Here is a 20807-nt window from a genome sequence, read left to right as displayed (position 1 = left end):
AGAGACAAATGGAAATGTATGAAAACTACTCGCGTCAAAATAATTTGAGGGTCATGGGCCTAGCGGAAGGGATTGAAGGAAAAGATGGTGTTTCTGTTTTGGAGAATTGGATTCCTAAATTACTTCCCTTGTCTGGTGGGCACACATTAGAAATAGAATGAGCCCACAGGATCTCTGTGGTTAATGTTAACGGCCAAACGAGGCCTAGACCGTTAATTTTCTGAGTGTTGAGATTTCAACAAGCGCTAGAGATTCTGTGGCTGGCCAAAGCAAATAGACAATTAAAATACCAGAGCTCAAATATAACTTTTGTTCCGGACTTCGCAAAAAAAACTGCCAACACGCGAAAGGAATTCTTATCTCTATGGCCTTAACTACAGCGATTGGGAGCTAAGTATGGCCTTTTGTAGCCGGCAGTCATGAGGGTAACTCAGAAAACCATACAGTGCAATATAATGCCCCAGTCAAATTAAAGATCTATATTTCCCAACATAGTGAACCAATATCTTAAAATATAATATTGGTATGCTTTATGAAAACAATTTAAATTTGGGTAAATTTAAAGGCCCTAGGATCCTGTAGGTTGGGCAGGGGAGGGGCAGGGGAGGGGCGGGCCCGCCTCATTTGGAAGGAGGCGGGCCTGATGGCCAGACATGTGAGGAGCCATCCGGTCCAACTTGAGAAAGTAAGTCTAAGGGGGGGGGTTTCTAGTGTGTGTGGGGATTCATTGGGGGGGTCCGGCAGGAGGAGTTGGGCACCCTCCTGCCGGCGATCTTAGGGGGAGCCATTGGGGGGCTGGTAGGAGGGGCTGGTCACCCTCCTGCCACGATTGTCGGGAGGGCTGTTAGGGGGGTCGGCAGGAGGGGTTGGGTACCCTCTTGCCTTGATCATAGGGGGGCGGGTTTTGTCGGCAGGAAGGGCTGAGCACCTTCCTACTGGTGATCGTCGAGGGCATTGGGGGGTTCGGCAGGAGGAGTTGTGCACCCTCCTGCTGGTGATCTTCAGGGGGCCGTGGTAGGGTGGCGAGGGGGGTTGGGTATGTTAAACCCGATTCTGTAACCGGCGTCTCCAACATGGACGTCGGTTACAGAATCAGGTTAACTTTGGGTGGGTGTAGGCCTGATTCTGTATAGGACTCCCGGACCGGCAACCTATACAGAATCCAGGCCAAGATGTCTTGGAATTAATATACCGTAATAAAGATTGATTTAAATGAGGAAGGTTATAATAAATTTTGAATTAATAAGACAGCTCAAAGAATCTAAAGATGTTAGTTGATTAATCTCATAATTATATAAGAGAATGATTAACACTTAGAAATTAGGAAATAATAGTTATAGTATCTTGATTACTGAATTACATGTGAAGGATTGATGGTTTCATAATAGATATATAATTTATTTTTATAAGTTATTTAGGACAATCAATTCAAGTAGATAAATAAAATAGTTTTTTGATGTTGATTGGTTATTGTTTAATATAATTGATTAGATTGAATGATGAACTTAAATAGAAAGAAATATTTTACAAATTAAGGTATTAGAGACATAATTGAAGTGGGTACTATAATAATCTTTGAGTTTAAACCTTTCATATGTTATTATTGTTCGTATAGATTATATAATAAATTAAACATTTTGGGTTAAAGTTACAATGAAATTAGATTATATTAAGAGTAAGACATAAATTATAGAATTATGCTAGTCTGTTTGTGTTCTTGTATTGATTCTAATTGAATATAGAATTAATATGATGATGTTATACAAAAATAACATATATATTTGATACAATTAATTTGAATTAATTAATCGATATAAGTTATTGTAATCTTACTATAATATGGAATTTTCATTGGTTCAAAATGAAGGTATTTAATGTTTAAATATTAATGTATCAAGTGATTTTCTAGGCGTAATAGTAGATGCTTATATGATACAAGGTCTATTTTTTGGGTATTATATAAAATTAATTAAATTGAGGGGTTACATTAAATAGAAATAAATTTTTATTGAAGTAAGCTTTTTGAAATGTATTTGAAGTGTGCATTATAATCTTTTTAGTTTAAATGTTTTGTATATTATTTTGTCCTTATAAGATTACATAATATAATTAAACATTTTGGGTTACGATCATAATGAAATTAGATGGTAGTAAGAGTAAGATATAATTTATGAAATTATACTTTTTTTTAAATTCTTTATTCATTTTTTAATCTTACAACAAGTGTACAAATAATAAAACATTTCAAATTAAATACATCACTTGAATTTCTTTCTAGTATAACATCAAATAAATAAATTTATTCCCTGCCCACCCACCCTATTACCCTATTTATTAAATTTATATCAGTATCAACTAACTAAAGGTTGCATCACAGGTACTATGGCAGAATCATTAACAATCATTTTACCAAAGCTAAATAAAGATTCAACTTTGGTTTCAAACTACAGGCCTATTTCACTAATTAATGTAGATGGAAAACTTTTAGCTAAAACATTGGCTTTACGGTTGGCTAAGGCTGTCCCTTTTTTATTATTTATGAACTTATACTAATCTGGTTGTGCTATTATATTTGATTCTAATTGAACACAGAATTATATTATGATATTATATATTACTATATATATATATATATATATAGATAGATAGATAGATATAGATAGATACAATCTATTTGAATTATTAATTAATATAAGTTATAATATTATTATAATATAGAATCTTTTATTTATTTAATTTAAAGAATGTATTTAATGTTCATATATAAATATATTAATTGATTTATTAGGTGTAATAATAGAATATAGATCAATGTAGATATGATTACTATTATTAAGGGGAATCGGATCAAGATTAATATAATAAATAACGTTACAGAGAAATACTTTTAAAACCAATAGGAGGAAATATTTTTTCACTCAGAGAATAGTTAAGCTCTGGAACGCAGATAGCGTAGATAGTTTTAAGAAAGGCTTGGACAAATTCCTGGAGGAAAAGTCCATAGTCTGTTATTGAAAAAGACATGGGGGAAGCCTCTGCTTGCCCTGGATCGGTAGCTTGGAATGTTGATACTTTTTGGGCTTTGGCCAGGTATTAGTGACCTGGATTGACCACCATGAGAACGGGCTACTGGGCTTGATGGACAATTGGTCTGACCCAGTAAAGCTATTCTTATGTTCTTATGTTATGTTCTTATGAGCAAATGATTCAGTCTGTCCATGGAGGTGCAATTTATAATGGGTTTAGCACCCCAGTTATTCTGAAAAGTTGGATCAATGACTCATAAGTATACTTGAAGGAGTCATTTTCAAAATTTAGTTTTACTAAAAGCAACCCCCCAAATTCTATGCATTAATCTGAGTTTTCTGCGGTAATTTCTTGCCCAATTTGTAACACGGCTGACCTGAGAGAGAAGTCCCAACTGAGTAAGGGAGCTTGCTCCACCCTGTTTTCTCAGCAATTTAAACAGGTCACCTAACAGCGCGCTGCCATTCGGCGTGCCATCTATGGTGCAAGTCAAAGGCGCGTGCCTTAGCGAGTGTGTAGCGTTTTTGTGCAGCATCCTTGGTCAGCAACTGGCACTGGCATTAGTAATTCCACTTGTAGTTAACTTATTTTTAAGATCAGAAGGTACATAATGGATCTTTGTAAACTAGGTGTTTTTTTTTTTCTGAGTGGGTTCATTTTATTAGTGGGAGTGAGAATCTCATTGGCAGAACTGATCTCAGTGCATTACTATCTTACTAGATTAACTCAGGGTATGAGGTTTCCACCTCAACATCGGATACTTATTGATTGTTTAAATGTAGGCCTCCAAGCCACTCCTGTTGTGTTGGGGAGGAGGCTATCTTTTCGAAATGTATGTAAAGGGAAGGAGTGGATTATTAGAACAGATCCGAGGTTGCATTGACATTTGCATGGACAGGATGATGTTGTACCTATCCCGTGTGCTGGAATGCGGTTTTAAAAGTATACTTAAGGATGAACTAAGGAATCATGACGAGCATACCCTAAGTTACATTTTTTTCCTCTACAACTAGAGATTGGTCTCTGTGCTTGAAGTCATTTTTTCAACATAAGCGGTAATGTGTTGGGAATTTTAAGAAATAATATAGACATATGGGTCATAGGAAAGGTAGTTTTAAAGTAATGAAAAGAGTTCAGCAATAATAGAAAAAAGAATACAAAAAGAAAAGAAAAAAATACACAACAAAGGGTTTTTGCCTATGACTACATCTTGAGCTGAGTCATTTATCACATTTGTGACCTGAATGGGTTAATTGGCTCTGACTCTGAGGCTTTTCCCTATTGAATAAGAATAAAAATGAAAATAATAACTTGAATAATCCCTGTTGAATGATGACAGTTTTTTAGTGGGTTTATTTATGTGGTTATTGTACCTAAAAAAAGCCTAAGCCCCAAACGTCCAAAACAAGGGCTTTTAGGCGAAGGAGTAGCCCCCGAACCCCCAATGAAGATCTGGGCAAGAGGGCTTAACCCCCCCCCCCCCCGCCGAGTCCGATGGGGCCAGGAGGGAGCCCAAGCCCTCCTGGCCCGGCGACACCCTCTAACCCCCACCCCCCACTAAAATACAGGCAGGAGGGATCCCATGCCCTCCTGCCCTCGACGCAACCCCCCCACGACTGGCCCCCCCAAAACCCCGATTGTCCCCCCGCCGACCCGCGACCCCTCCTGTGGGCAGGGCCTTAAGCACATGGGCCGGGTTGGGTCCATGTGCCTAAGGTCCCACCCACAGGAGGGGCCTAAGGCTCCTGGGCCTATTCTGGTTGGCCCAGGCGCCTCAGGCCCCACCTGTGGGCGGGGTTTGAGCCGCCTGGGCCAATCCGGCCCCATTCCTGAGCTGGCTAGCCTGCCGGACGGGCGGGCTTGGCACCCGTCCATCTGGCCAATGATTTCAAGGTATGGGGGGGTGGGATTGGGGGTCGGGGGGGGGGTGTCGTGTGGTCGGTGGGGGGTTGTGGGTCGGCGGGGGAGCGATCGGGGGTTCGGGGGGGCCAGTCATGGGGGGGTTGCATCTAGGGCAGTAGGGCCTGGGATCCCTCCTGCCTGTATTATAGTGGGGGGTGGGGGTTAGGGGGTGTCGCCAGGCCAGGAGGGCTTGGGCTCCTTCCTGGCTGGATCGTGGGGGGGGGAGGGGGGTTGGAAATTGCAGGGCCAGGAGGGCTTGGGCTCCCTCCTGCCCTGATTGTTGTCAGGGGGAAGGGTGGATTGCGGCAGGGGAGATGAGCCATCTCTCCTGCTGCGATCATTGCTGTAGGGGGTAGGCAGGTTGTTGGGGCCGCTGAGCTGATCGCAGAAGCCACGATTAGCTCAGCGGCCCTTTTTTGGCACTTATACCTCTTTTGACTTGGTCTAAGTCTAACCTATAAGTGCCGACTAGGCAACCTGCCTAAAGTTTTGGTTATACCTGCTGCATGCCTAGGTCTAGGTCGGCCCACCTCCCACCCACCGCCCACCCTTTCCCCTCCTCTAAAAACGCCTCTTTTCTCTCTGTGCGTTTAGAGGCAGGGGAAAGCCCTAAGCTGGTTTTAGATACGTCTAAAACCAGCTTTGATTATGGGTACTTGGACGATCAGGCTTTTTGATCATCCAAGTAGCCATTTAGGCCACTTTTTAGATGTGTTTTAAAAAAGCTTATTATTCCGCACTGGTGGAAACTTTGGCAGTTGATACCAAAAAGTTGTTCATCATGGTACATAATTTAATGAATGTTGTAGTTTAAAGCAATCTTCTTCTGCTTGTCATTCTACATCGAGTGAGTTAGCTCATTATTTCCATTCTTTTTTTTTTTTTTTTAAATCGTCTTTTTATTGACAGGGAAAATACACCGCCCAACAGGGCATAACAACAAACATCTGGAAATCACAAGTGGTCCAATACAGGTACAATGCAGTAACAGAAACAAAGCCTCCCCAGAGTGTCCCCCCCCACACGTACAGTATACATATAAGCAAAAGAGACATTGATGGTAGCGGGGGCAGAAGCGATTATGGACAACAAAGAGGAGTGTGCCGCCCGTCAGGGACAGTGATCTCCCACCATTTTATATATGCCCTATGAATAACCCTCAAAACCACGCGAGTCTCAAAATACCATTCGCACACAACAACATCCACACCATACAGACCTACCACTCATATCCCCAGGCAGCTCCCTTCCCCCCCCCACCCCACCCCCATACTCCCCCAGGGCACCGAAGATAGCAAAGATAGTGTATTTGTGGAGCACATCAAGGGCCTGGCCTATGTAGCGTAGAAGAGAACCAAGCTAGGCTAAGCGATCTCCAGGTCCCCGTCCTGTTCTTGTGATGGCAACAGGTCCCGCAGCCGTTCCCAGAGGCCAACGTAGTGCTGCCCAGGCACGCTCATAGATCTAGCATAAGATCGAATTTCAAACCGAGCCATTTCTCGAAGTCTACTCCTCCAATGAGGTATCGGGGGGGCTCCTCGGCTGTCCAATAAGTTAAGATCAGCTTCTTCACTACGAGAATAACATTATAAAAAAATCTGCATTGAGGTGTGGTGAAACCTTGATCCTGGAGAGAGGTCTGCAGACCCAGGAGAAGAAACCCATAGTCCCACTCAACAGTGCGCTGTACAGCTCTATCCAGTAGGGAGAGAGCTTCCCTCCAAACACCCAGGCGGGGGCACTCCAGAAAGGAATGGAGATATGTGCCTGCTCGATTCTTGCACTTAACACAGAAACCACTAGCCCACAATCCCATGCGCGCCCCCCTCTGGGCCGTGAAATAGGCATGATGGAGGATCTTGTACTGTAGTTCTTGAAAATCTGCGGATTTAGTGTATGAGTATAAAGTAGTAAAGCAGGCCATAAATTGGGGTTCAGAAATATCCTGTCCCAAATCCCTAGCCCAGGAAGCTCGCACAGGAGAAAGTACCGACAAAGAAAGAGACGATTTAAGGATTCGATACCAGTGCGCAAGGGAGTTGGTCACGGGCGGCGTGGCCGAAAAAAGGATGTCCAAAGGGCCCTTGTCCCAAACCCCAGCACCTCCGCTACGTTCAGCGTCCCAGTAGTGGCGGACTTGAAAATAAGAAAACAGATAACGTGAGGGGAGGCCCCACGCGTCCCGTATTTGCTGAAAGGAGGGGAACCCGGCAGGGGACAGTTCAAGTATATCCTCCATCATCAGACAGCCCCGATCTGCCCACTGCTGAAATACAGATCTACCCCAGCCCGGCTGGAACCTGGAGTTGCCCCCCAAATGGATAAAGGGAGACGTGTCCGGGGGCAGTTGCTGTCTACGCCGCCACCAGCGCCACGCCATCCGAAACGGGCGTAAAAAACAAAAACAAACTAAATATCGTCTCCCGGGATCGTCCTGTCGGTGTAATGTATTCATAAAGTGGAAAGGAGAACTCCAGCTCGCCAGCCACCCCCGGGGGGAATAGCGAAAGCACCCCGTGTACCCCTCATGGATCCAGCGGAGAAGGGACGCTACATTATAAAGCCGGATGTCCGGGACATTTAGTCCCCCCAAAGATTTATCCAGTGTAAGTTTGGCCATCGCGATCCGAGGAGCCCGGGACCTCCAAATGAAACGGGAGATAGTGGATTTAAAAACAAGTTCGTCCCGCCTGGTAAGCCATAGCGGCATAGTCTGTAGGGGATACAAGAGTTTCGGTACCAAAACCATTTTCACTAGAGCCACCCGTCCCAAGAGTCCCAACGGCAGGTCCTGCCATGTCTGACACAGCTTTCCAATTGCCTCGAGCGGGCGACGAATATTTGCATTGTAAAGTGTAGGCAGGTCAGTGCTGAGGAATATTCCAAGATATCGCATTGGCTTGGTCGTAGGTGCTATAGGCAACACCGCATGCCACGGCTCCGCCTGGCCACCTGTCAGCAACAAGAGTTCCGACTTGCTACAATTAACCTGTAAACCCGATAACTCACCAAAGGCTCGGATCACCGCCAACGCTCTGGGCAGATGCAAGGGGACCTGATCCATATAAAGTAAGATGTCGTCAGCAAACAAACTGATTTTACATTCCTGTCCCCGCACCACAATGCCCTTAATAGTCTCATCCTGCCGGATTTTAGCTGCGAGTGGCTCAATGGCCAGAAGAAAGAGGAGTGGGGAAAGAGGGCAGCCCTGCCTCGTACCTCTCTGCAAACCAAAATCCGCAGTTAGACCCCCATTTATCAGTAAGCGCGCCCTGGGGTTGTGGTATAAAGCCGTCGCCCAGGCCAAAAACTCACCCTGAAAACCTCCCCTACGCAGGACCCAGAAGAGATAATCCCAGGAGATGCTATCGAATGCTTTCTCCATGTCCAGTCCTGCCACCGCCTCCTGGCCACCACGTCCTACCCTGTCGTGAATTGCCCCTAGTACCTTCATCAGGTTCATGGAGGCGTATCGGCCTGGTACGAACCCCACCTGGTCGGGGTGAATAAGGTCGGGGAGAAAACTGTTCAGGCGCCTCGCCAAAGTCGCGGCTAGGAGTTTAATATCCTGATCTAGAAGGGAAATTGGACGGAACGACCCCACCAAATCCGGGTCTTTACCCGGTTTAGGAAGCAGAACTATGTGGGCCATATTATCCGGAAAGGAACCTCCCGTCCGCGCCACCTCATTATACATGGCGCTCAGGGGCTGCGCCACTAGATCCTCAAGAATGCGATAGTATTCAGGACCAAACCCATCCGGCCCGGGTGCCTTCGCCAGTTTAAGAGACCGAATGGTGGCACGGAGTTCTGCCTCAGAAATAGGCTGGCTCAAAGAAGCAGCCTGGTCCTCCTCCAGGCGCGGCAACGAGAGGCCCCTGAAGAAATCCCCGAGGGCATTCTCGTCCAGTGGGCGTTTACCATATAGGGTTTCATAGTACCTGACAAACTGTTCCGCTATTTGGCTCTCCCCGTCATGCCGAGTTTCCCTAGTGTCGCGGATGGAAGTGATGATTTGGCGTTTCTTGTACGGTCTCACTAGGTTTGCCAGGAGTTTCCCCGTCTTACCCCCCCACCTATACATGTTATACCGTTGGAACGCAAGGGTCTGCTCCACTCGTTGATGAAGTAAAATCTCAATGCGTTCTCGGATTGTCTTGTATTCCTGCCTCTCAGAGTCCGAGAAAGAGGAAATATGGGCCCTGCGGAATTAATGCAAGCGCCGCGTGAGCGACAAGAGCTCTGCTCCCCTGGCCCTACGTTTAACAGCGGTATAAGCTATCACATGTCCCCTCAGAACTGCCTTGGAGGCATACCAGTAAGATACCGGTCCAATGTCGGGAGTGTCGTTAGTGGCCTGGTAGTCTGCCCATCGTGCCCTCAAAAATGTCCTGAATTCCTGGTCATGGTACAGATGCAACGCCATTTTCCAAGAGGAAGCCTTGCTGCCTGCTGCGAGAGTCAGGGTAAGGTCCACGGTGGCGTGGTCCGAGACCGTAGATTCTACAATGTCTGACCTAGTGGCCCGGGAGAACAGTCGTTGGTCAAGCAGAATGTAATCCAGTCGGGCGTACGCTCTGTGGTCATGGGAATAAAAAGTAAAATCCGAGTCAAACGGGTGTAGTGCCCGCCAGGCGTCCACCAGGCCTAAGTGCTGTGTCAGGAAGCCCATCCCCTTGTTATCATGATCCCTCAGGCTACTCCTAGGGGGTTTGCAATCCACCCCTGGGTCTGCAGTGATGTTCATATCCCCCCCCAGGATCACCTGGTAATCCGGGTAGGCTGATACCTGAGAGAGGAGTGTGGAGAAAAATTTATGACAGTAAGTATTTGGGGCATATAAGTTACAGAGCAACAGTTTTAGTCCCCATAGCTCCCCCAGTGCAATAACATATCTCCCCTCCCGATCAGTCATTAATTTATGGAGGACAAATGGCAACCGCTTGTGGATCAAAATTGCCACCCCCCGCCTACGGCCCCCTGAAGTAGAGGAGTAGACATCCCCGACCCAGTTTTTCCGCAATTTAGAGTGTTCAATCTGTGTGAGATGGGTTTCCTGCAGGAATGCCACATCCGCTTTCAAAGTTCGCAAGCTGGTAAGTATACGAGATCGCTTTACTGGGGACCTGATGCCATCGACATTAAAGGTAATAACCCTTAGATCAGCCATATCAATATGAGTATAGCATTACGCTGCGCAGAAACCCAGAGGAAGACATCCCCCCAAGAATATGAGAGTTCAGCCATTCTCCACCAGCCAAACACGGGTTGAGCCTGCGCAGAAGGAACAAATAGGCACAGACGAAGCCTCCCAGCAGAGCCTCGCCGTCCTCGATATCCAGGTGCCCCAAACCCCAGCACACCAGACCCCCATACATCCCCCCCTCTCATGCAACCCTGACTCAGACATGCATCCCCACTCACACCCCCCCCCACATCCCCCCACCCCCCCTCCACACCCCACCCTATCCCCCCATGCTGATCCCTCCCCACCAGCATACGAACCCATGTGTATCCCCCAGCCTGTCCGGAGACCTCCCCCCCACCCACAGAAAACTCCCCTTCTGCATTCCAAATAATCATACAGTCCAGGAATGGAATATAAACATAAGCATAAGACAAACATGTTGGTACCAACAAGTCCAGAGTAGACTCTCCATAATGTCTGCGTTCTATCAAAAAGAGCTCCGAGCTGTCCAGGGGAACCAACGTAGAGGATTACCAGTAAGGCCCCACAGGATGGAATGTAGCCGAAACACAAGCAGGAATCCGTGTAATCCCCTCCATTCCAAGGCCCAGCGCAGCTATACTTAGGTCACCCGTGCCACGTCGCCGAAGCTGTCTCTGAGGCCATCTCGAAACTGGAATGTAGAGCCCCACCTCCATGGTAGCAGGGATCTCGCATCCACACGTGGCACTCGAGTGTTGTGCCAGGCAAACGACAGCTCGAGAAGTCAAACTCAGCGGGATCCCATCACAGTACGGTGTAAAGCAGGAATAAGATGATGTAAGGGTCTCAGTCAGGAACATCGTGGGCGTAGTGATCGTCAGGCGGGTAGAGTCGCCAGGAATGCCTTAGCTTCATCGCCACTGTTGAAAGTAAGGGTCTTACCTTCATGCCAGACCCTGAGCTTCGCTGGATACACCAGGGCGAACTTGATACCTCTATTGTGAAGGTCCGTGCAGGATGGCGCCATGATCTTGCGTTGGGCCGCCACCCGCACAGAGTAGTCGTTAAACAGAAGTACTCTCGAGCCTTTGTAGTCCAAGGCCCCCACCTTTCGATAGGCCCGGAGAAGGAGTTCCTTTTCCCTCCAGTTGGTATAACGGGCTATAGCTGTCCTCGCCCTTCCCCCCTCCATGGGCCTGGTGCCGATACGATGCGCTCGTTCGCAGGCAAAGGCCTCCGCGCCACCGGTTAGGTGCAAAGTTTCAGGGAGCCACGTGTTAAAGACAGTGTACAGGTCTTGCTCACCCACTGTCTCCGGGAGTCCAACCAGCCGCAAGTTGTTTCGGCGGCTCCTATTCTCCTGCTCCTCCAGGGCGGCCAGTAACTCCCGGGACGTTTTCTTAAGTTCTTCCACCTGGGTAGTCAGGCTCGTGCACGTGTCCTCCTGATCGGACACCCTCTGCTCGACATCCGTCAAGCGTCGGCTGTGGGAATCAAACTTCTCGTTCATCTCATCCACAGCCAACTGAATCTTATTAAGTCTGTCCGCCAGCGCCGTCGTAACCGATCGTGTAATATCGGTAATCCAGTCACCAGCGGGGATGGTGAAAGTGGCCGGCTCCGTCGCCATTTTGGAGGGGGTAAGAGAGGGTTTGTCCCGAGTGCTTTTTGCAGATTTTACGGGCATACCCTGTGCCGTTGTAAACGCTCTGCGGTGCTATTTATCAAGCGGATGATAAGTCCTCGTCCTGCGTGCTCGCAGCTCCAGAAAGGGTGCAGAAAAGCCGATTTTATCGCTGGTTTAACGTCCGTGGGGCAGGAGCTCTCCGTCTGCGCGTCTGCTTAGACAGGCTGCATCACGTGACCATCCATTATTTCCATTCTAAAGTAGAGGGTTTAAGGGCTCTCTTAGTGGGAGCATATCCCAGGTTACTGAAAATTTAATCCAACCATTAAATAACTCTTGTTATATGGATTTAAACTGGAATACATTTAAAAATTGTGACTGGTTTCTGTTTAAGAAGTTGTAAACAAAATGTCCCGTCCTATTGTTATTTGTATAATTGTTCACCTATGTTATTTAAAACTAATTCTTTCCAGTTTCATTGTGAAGTTTTTTAATGGATGCAATTTGTTATTAGTTGGTGCCTATCCAGTTGAACAGGTCTACATTATTATAACACCAATTTTAAAAGATCGTAAACATAGAAACATAGAAATATGATGGCAGATTAAGATCAAATGACCCATCCAGTCTGCCCATCCACAACATCCACTATCTCCTCCTTTACCCAAGAGATTTCACATGCTTGTTTCACGTATTCTTGAATTATCTCCACCACCTCTACTGGGAGCCTATTCCATGCATCTACCACTCTTTCTATAGAAACATAAATATATAATGTCAGATAAAGGGCTTATTGATACGGTCATTAATTAACAACCAATAGCATAATTAAAATAAAAAAATAAAAAAATTAATGACCAACATCATCCATCCCTCTTTTTGTTAAATTAATGAAGGGTATAGTTCAAACTCAACTATTGGAATATTTAGAGCAATTCGATCTTTTACATTACTCTCAATCTGGATTCAGGCCTTTGGATAGTACAGAAACCAAAGGCCCCTGAGCCAATCAAGACCTTAGGCTCCAGGCAATGCATCCAAGGCAGTGTTCCCTCTAAGCGGGCGGGTGTTGTGAGCAAACTTTTTTCACTGTGAGCTAAAAATATCGGGCGCCAGCAAGTTATGAGCCAAATAAATATGTTGTCAAAGTTGCTGATACATGAGGACGAGGTATTCAAAGGAATTTTAGGCCTACACGCTAAATTAAATAACGTTAAATAATATTTTTAAGAACACAGAAATTGTAGGGATGAAATGATATCTTAATAAATGTTTTACAACAAATGTAGTTATGTCTGTTACATCCATATGTGTAAACTGTAAATTAAAAACAGTCCAGAAGACAATACGTTTGATGCTTTCAATTTCTAGACCAGTGTTTTTCAACCTTTTTTGGGCAAAGGCACACTTGTTTCATGAAAAAAATCACGAGGCACACCACCATTAGAAAATGTTAAAAAATTTAACTCTCTGCCTATATTGACTATATATAAAGTAATTCTCTTGAATAGGAATCAAATAAACACAAAGAAAGTATTTTATAATTACTTTATTATGAAATAAAAATTATAAAAATTATAAAATACTTTATTCAGTGCGAAACCTGGGCCTGTTTGGCTGAACACAAAGCTGATATTCTGGCTGGAATGGAAGAAAGACACACACGTAGCTCTTCGTCAACAGCTCTCAGTCTCTCTCTGTATTTGGTTTTTATAGCATACAAAAATAGACAAATATACCCTCCATCCTTTTTATTAAACCACAATAGCAGTTTTTAGCGCAGGGAGCTGCGCTGAAGGCCAAGCACTGCTCTTGACGCTCATAGGCTCCCTGCGCTAAAAACCACTATTGCGGTTTAGTAAAAGGGGACCATATTGTAAAATATAGACAGCAGATATAAATTCAGAACTGTGCATAGTAAGTGAAGGGAAGTTTTCATCTCTGGGAATTTACCCAGTTAACTATTAAGTTATTTGGGCAAATTCCTTTGAAAACTGTGGTAATACTGCCTCCACTTTGCTAAATTTAAAATAAAATCATTTTTCCTACCTTGTCTGGTGATTTCTGGTTGCACTTTCTTCTTCTGACTGTGCATCCAATCTTTCTTCCCTTCTATCAGCCTGTATGCTTTCTCTCCTCCACACCTCATTCCCTCCCCCAACTTTTTCTTCCTCTCTCCCTGACCTTTCTTTCTTTTTTTCTGTTTCTCTTCTTTCCTTCTGTTTCCCTGCCTGCCCCCTTTCTTTCTTTCTCCCAGCCTCCTGTCCAGCAGTAACTCTCTTCCCTTCCTCCCCTCCCAGCAGCATCTCTCCGTCTCCCTCTCCAGTAGCAGCTGTCCCTTTTTTTTCCTAGCCCAGCAGCTTCCCAGATTCCTTTCCCTCCTCCCCTCCCAGAAGCATCTCTCCTTCTTCTCCTTATCCAGTAGCAGCTGTCCCTTTTTTTCCTGGCCCAGCAGCTTCCCAGATTCCTTTCCCTCCTCCCCTCCCAGAAGCATCTCTCCTTCTTCTCCCTCTCCAGTAGCAGCTGTCCTTTTTTTTCCTGGCCCAGCAGCTTCCCAGATTCCTTTCCCTCCTCCCCTCCCAGATGCATCTCTCCTTCTCCTTCTCCCTCTCCAGTAGCAGCTGTCCCTTTTTTTTCCTGGCCCAGCAGCTTCCCAGATTCCTTTCCCTCCTCCCCTCCCAGAAGCATCTCTCCTTCTCCCTTTCCAGTAGCAGCTGTCCCTTTTTTCCCCTGCCCAGCAGCTTCCCAGACTGATAGTGGTTTTCTCCCCTCCCAGCAGCTCTTCTTACTTCCCAGCGCAGCGATTCACGAAGGCAGCCTCGGGTCCTTTGTTGTGTCGCGCCGCCTCTGAGGAAAGAGGAAGTTGCATCATCAGAGGCAGCCGCGACTCAGCAAAAGCCCCGAGGCTGCCTTCGTGAATCGCTGCGCTGGGAAGTAAAGGAGAGCTGCAGAGAGGGGAGAAAGCCACTGTCGGAGGCTCCCCAAGATCTCTCCGGCCCAGCGCACGCTTCCGATGCTGATCTTGCAGAAGTTCAAATGAGTCAATCTTGCCGGTCCTGCGCTGTGACGAGAAACTTGTGCGCTGCGACCTAATATTTTGTGCGCCAGCGCACGCCAGCGCAGCTGTACCAGGAAAGGGAAGGCCTGCCATTTGGAAAAGGCAGGCCTGCCAGCAGGAGGGAGTGGGTATCCCTCTTGCTGTTTTTCTACTGAAAGGTATGGAGGGGGGTGTAGGGGGGTCCCAAGGGGAGTGCCCTAAGCTAGGAAGCTGTTGCCCCAGCCCACCAGAGTTTCTTTTGGGTGGGTAGGGGGTGTTGGGTTCATGGAGGATAATCAAGGTCCAGGGGGAGGGCCTTTTTGTGTGGGGAGCCATGGATTGGGGGGGTGGGGTATTGGTGGGAGAGAGTTTTTGTTTGTTTTATTTTATTTATAACCCATCATTTCCCAAAGAGGCTCACAAGTATAAACATACATAATAAAAAAGTACATAAAATATAAAACAATCACAGAAATAAGCGACCAGCGCTTACATCTATACAGCTATCTTAATGCCCATACTTCATATTACAAAATAAAAGCCTCTTCAATAACTTCTTAAACCCAATGAGACTATATTGCTTTCTAATGTAGAATGTAGATTCCATTCCTGGAGTCCCCTACAATAGTCACACCTGAGGAGTTCAATCTCAAGTCCCTTATAGAAGGCACAGACAAATCGCCATGATGAACAGAAGGCATGAATAGTACCTACCAAACTTGCAGGAACCAAACCATTTAAGCATAAAAATACCATCACAAGCAAACTGGAAATATCTACGATCTTCTAATTTTAGCCAGTAAAGCTTCACATAATATTCAGTGACATGCTCAGTCAGAGTAAGAGGGAGGGGGGGATGGATGGAGGGGGGTGTGTCTCCTTTTTTCAATGGAGCATCAGGGTCTTTAATGGCAGGGTCTGTTGTCATAGCCCCACTTTTCTGTCAGTGCCTGCCAATCAGCATTCAGGCATTGACAAGAAAGTAAGACTATGACATCTCAGACCCTGCCAGCATAGTTTGCATGGGAAACAATGCATTTCCCTCCAGTGCATTACACGGAGTACTCATTAGAATACTAATAAGCTTTTCGTAATGCATTAGGATTCTCACACGCTGCTACCAACGATCAGTAGCAACCATGGAGAATCTTTTTGTGCATTGGCGGGAGAGTTTCCTTGCATGTAAGATTGGTTAAAACCAGTCTTACTTGCAAGGAAATCTTTTTTGTACATCAGGGCGTGAGTGGGAAGAACTTGATCAAGGCGACAGAGGGTAGTGATTAATGGAGATCGCTCTGAGGAATGGGATGTTACCAGTGGTGTGCCTCAAGGTTCTGTTCTTGGGCCTGTTTTTTTAACATTTTTATAAATGATATTGCTGAAGGGTTGTCGGGTAAGATTTAACTCTTTGCGGATGATACCAAAATCTGCAATAGAGTAGACACACTGGATGGTGTGAATAACATGAAGAAAGACCTGGCGAAGCTTGAAGAATGGCCTGAAATTTGGCAGCTAAAATTGAATGCTAAGAAATGTAAGGTCATGCATTTGGGCTGCAAAAACCTGAGGGAACGGTACAGTTTAGGGGGTGAAGAACTTATGTGCACGACGGAAGAGTGGGACTTGGGTGTGATTGTATGTGATGATCTTAAGGTGGCCAAACAGGTTGAAAAGGTGACGGTGAAAGCTAGAAGGATGCTAGATTGCATATTGAGAGGTATGGCCAGTAGGAAAAAGAAGGTATTGATGCCTCTGTATAAGACTCTGCTGAGACCTCATTTAGAACATTGTGTACGATTCTGGAGGCCGCACCTTCAAAAAGATATAAAAAGGATGGAGTCAGTTCAAAGGAAGGCTACTAAAATGGTATGTGGTCTTTAACATAAGGCGTATGGGGACAGACTTAAAAATTTCAATCTGTATACTTTGGAGGAAAGGCAGTAGAGAGAGATATGAGTCGTAATATAAATGTCCCTGAGTCGAGTCTCTTTCATTTGAAAGGAAACTCTGCAATGAGAGGGCATAGGATGAAGTTAAGAGGTGATAGGCTCCGGAGTAATCTGAGGAAATACTTTTTTACAGAAAGGGTGGTAGATGCGTGGAACAGTCTTCTGGAAGAGGTGGTAGAAACAGAGACTGTGTCTGAATTTAAGAGGGCCTGGGATAGGCATGTGGGATCTCTCAAAGAGAGAAAGAGATAATGGTTACTGCGGATGGGTAGACTAGATAGGCCATTTGGCCTTTATCTGCTGTCATGTGTCTATGTTTCTATGTATGATTGATGCTTCAATAAGACAGTGGTATGCACATCTTTAGCTGGTGTGTCTGCTCGGGGAGAACATTTTGAACAAACTCTGACTGACATTAACCTTATCATTAACTTTGCAGGAGTAGTTCTGTGTTTGTTACTAACCTGAATAGGTCACATAAAACTTTGCTCCGTATATGCTGAATAGCTGTTTTGTTGCAGTTTTCGAATTTTATATTTTAGAAGATATGTGAGAACAGCAAAATAGTGTGGTAACTTGTATTGTTGCTGCCTTGTTTTCAATACATTTCTGCATGCTTACTGAAAATTTGACTTAAACGGGTGAACAGTAATTCATTTATGTTAGGAAGTAAAATACACAGGTTTCCTTTCTCTTTTCTGTCGTCTGTGTGTAGTCAGAGACATACAGACACACATAATTAGAGCAATTTCCAAAAGCCATATCCCTCAGTGAAAGGACTATTTCGAAATTGCTCCCTCTTCTTGTAGATAAAGAAGTATATGCTGACATCGTTTAATTCTGTGACTGTCAGAATCTATTGACTTAATTTGAATTAGCTGCTGCCCTTGAAACTTCCACCCCAGGCCTAGTTTGTCTAAACCTCATGCCAGTCCTGATCTCTGTACTTATTTTCCCTTTAAACTCGGTGTTGTCCTACTTAAACCTCTTCAGTTCTGACTTTTCTTGACTGTGGTAAGTTTCTCCCTGTGCCACGTCACGTTACTCCTCCTGACCCTCCCCAAGATGATACTGGAAAGCAGCAGCGAGACTGACTGAGGAAAAAGGGAAAGCAGAGGAATTAGGTAACATGAAGGAAGACCAGAGGAATTTGGGATAGGAAGGTAAAATAAAACACTAAGAAAAATAAATAGTTAGATGAGAAAGACAGAGGGGACAGAATGGAACAGGAGAAAGAAATGATATGAGAAACAACACAAGTCAAAGATTGGGTAAGTGAGAGCAAGAAAGAGTGATGAGAAGACACGGTACTACTCGAAAGGGTCCAGAGAAGAGTGACTGAAATGGTTAAGGGGCTGGAGGAGTTGCCGTACAGCAAGAGATTAGAGAAACTGGGCCTCTTCTCCCTTGAAAAGAGGAGACTGAGAGGGAACATGATCGAAACGTTCAAGATACTTAGTAGATAAAGACAGGTTGTTCACCCTCTCCAAGGTAGAGAAAATGAGAGGGCACTCTCTAAAGTTAAAAGGCGATAGATTCCGTACAAACGTAAGGAAGTTCTTCACCCAGAGAGTGGTGGAAAACTGGAATGCTCTTCCGGAGGCTGTAATAGGGAAAAACACCCTCCAGGGATTCAAGACAAAGTTAGACAAGTTCCTGCTGAACTGGAATGTACGCAGGGAGGGCTGGTCTCAGTTAGGGCATTGGTCTTTGACCTAGGGGCCGCCGCGGGAGTGGACTGCTGGGCACGATGGACCACTGGTCTGACCCAGCAGCGGCAATTATTATCTTCATATGTTCTTAAGAAAGATAAAAGATGTAAAGGAGATTGAGACTGTGTGAGAGAGAATGGAAAGGACAGTCTGCAGTGTTTCTCAACTTGGTCCTGGAGCTCCCCCTTGCCAGTCAGGCATAAACTTGATTTGCATACTCTGCCTCCACTATATGCATATCTCTTTCTTGCATATTCATTGTGGATATCCTGAAAACCTGACTGGCAAGTGAGTCCTCCAGGGCCGGAGTTGAGAAACACTGGTCTAGATCCCAGAGATGCCAAGTTACCCAGCTCCAAGCTAGAGATTTAGGGACAGTCCTGGATTTCTGACCATCCCATCCTGGTGCAGCACTGATTACAATGGGCAGGATAAGGCACTAGAAATCTCACACGACTTTGGGAGTTCAAATCCAGGACTGGCTAAAAAGTCTCCAGTCTGGAACTGGATAACTTGGTGTCTCCGAGATGTGTTTTTCAAGCTCGTGTTGGAATACCCTCTCTACACTCTGGTTTTCAGGATATCCACAATGATTACATGACAGGCTTCTCTATTCCCGATCTTCCCCAACCTCCCCTCCTCCTCTATCAAGTTCGGTTAAAATTTGTTATATATCTGATAATTTGTTGTAAATCTGCTTGTCAACGCGGGTCCTAATCTAACTGATGTAAACCGCCTAGAACTCGCTGGGTATGGCGGTATATAAGAATAAAATTATTATTATTATTATTACATGACAGCTGCTTAAAGTGGAGGCAGTGCTAATCTATCTCTTGCATATTCAGTGCAGATATCCTGAAAGCATTTCAGGAGCAGCTTAAGAAACGCTGGTCTAGACTGGACAAAAGAGAACAGTTTAGAGAAGAGTCAGAGAAAAGGTTCATATCTCCATCTTTTCTGCTTACTACATTTCACTTCCCTCCTCTCCCATCTCATTTCTGATGTTCCATATGCTTTAGAAAGAATGGCATGACACACTCTGCTTGGGATCCGCCACATCAGAGGATCCTACGGCTTGCACAATCTACCTGTCGCCCCCCTTCTACTGTGCCACAAATATTTTAGTGCTTCAGGAAGAAGTAACTCACCAGCACAAGACTTGGACCTCCACATTTTGGCTAGTAAGATGAGTATGGCTAGCAAGTGGGACAGGTCGCCCAGAATCCGGAACACATTCATTGTGGCCTCCTGGGGGGGTTCTGTGTTACACGTATCCAAAGGTTTCCTCTGAGGCAGGAGACAAAGCTCTCCACTTTTTCTTCCTCTTCTGAACTCAGTTATTCAACTTGCTCTCTTATGATTTTTCAGATGGAAATTTCTTCTTTTGTGATTTAATTTATCCTGCAGCCCTCTGTTTATTCCCCTGTTCCAGTACATAAACTCCAGGTTCTGGGCTAATAGCTCTTCCAATTTTTTTTTTTCTTTTATCTCCTGGAAGTCTGTCCCAGTGTGAGATGCCTTTCCTAGTTTCTGAATACACTTTCTGTTCTGTGGGAATCACCCACCCTGCTGTAGCTCAATGTAAAACTTCCTTCGAAATGAATTTCTGCTTTATCTCAGCTTAAAAAGTTTGCACCAGTTTTCTTCGCTGCTGTTTCTCAGTTTGTGTCCCAGTTCAGGATTCAGGCTGTATCGCATGGTGACGTGGCTTCTGGAGGCATGAAGTAAAGAAAAAGAAAAAAAAAAGTGGGTGGAGGAAAGGTTTCCTGACTCGCCCCTTGCACTACAGTGTAGGCTAAATCTCTGAGACATAAATCATTCACTCTCTGCCTGCCAGCACTAGTCATGAAATGTCCCTGACCCAGCTCTGTTTTACAGACCCAGATAAGACAGAAATTAACTGCAGCTTTACCTGCATTGTGGAAATAGTCCCCAAAGTTGTGAATTTAAGATATTTCAGCAGGATCAGATTAAGGCATAGCTGTGCTAAGAGCCCAGAATGTCAGTGGTGCTCTGTCAATTGTGCTAATTCAGTGGTTTCCAACCAGCAACCTAGGGTGTGCTGACAGATGTTAGCTCAACCGATCAGCTGCTAACTGGCAGAGAGAAAAGGCTAGCCAGGCTAGATAGGGTTACCAGGTTTCCTCTTTTAAAAAAAGAGGACACGTTGTCTTGTCCCCTTCTGCCCCTAGCTCCGCCCCCACATGAGCCTCGTGTCTCCTTCCCCAAGCTAGAGGGCCTCTGTGCATGCGTGGACATTGAAATTATGACATCATGTGTGCATGTGTGTGATGTCTTCACATTGACGTCCACACATGTCATTTTTGTCAGTAGAGGAGCCTAAACAGTGAAGTACCACAGGGATCTGTTCTGGGACCGATGC

At 45.3% G+C, this 20807-nt stretch overlaps 1 protein-coding gene across 1 annotated transcript in view; it reads right to left on the bottom strand.

The window, feature by feature from the left end:
• Positions 1-20133, bottom strand: part of KDELR3 (KDEL endoplasmic reticulum protein retention receptor 3) — a 91186-nt gene extending 71053 nt beyond the window's left edge. Inside the window, exon 1 of the mRNA XM_033929431.1 lies at positions 19573-20133. Within this exon, the coding sequence (XP_033785322.1) occupies positions 19573-19663 (91 nt within the window). The 5' untranslated portion in view covers positions 19664-20133. The remainder of the gene's footprint in view (positions 1-19572) is intronic.
• Positions 20134-20807: the final 674 nt, after the last annotated feature.

This window comes from Geotrypetes seraphini, chromosome 2, assembly GCF_902459505.1.
Source record: "Geotrypetes seraphini chromosome 2, aGeoSer1.1, whole genome shotgun sequence".
Classification (NCBI taxonomy): Eukaryota; Metazoa; Chordata; class Amphibia; order Gymnophiona; family Dermophiidae; genus Geotrypetes; species Geotrypetes seraphini.
The sequence above is the reverse complement of the archived record's forward strand: the minus strand, read 5'-3'. Positions and strand labels throughout refer to the sequence as shown.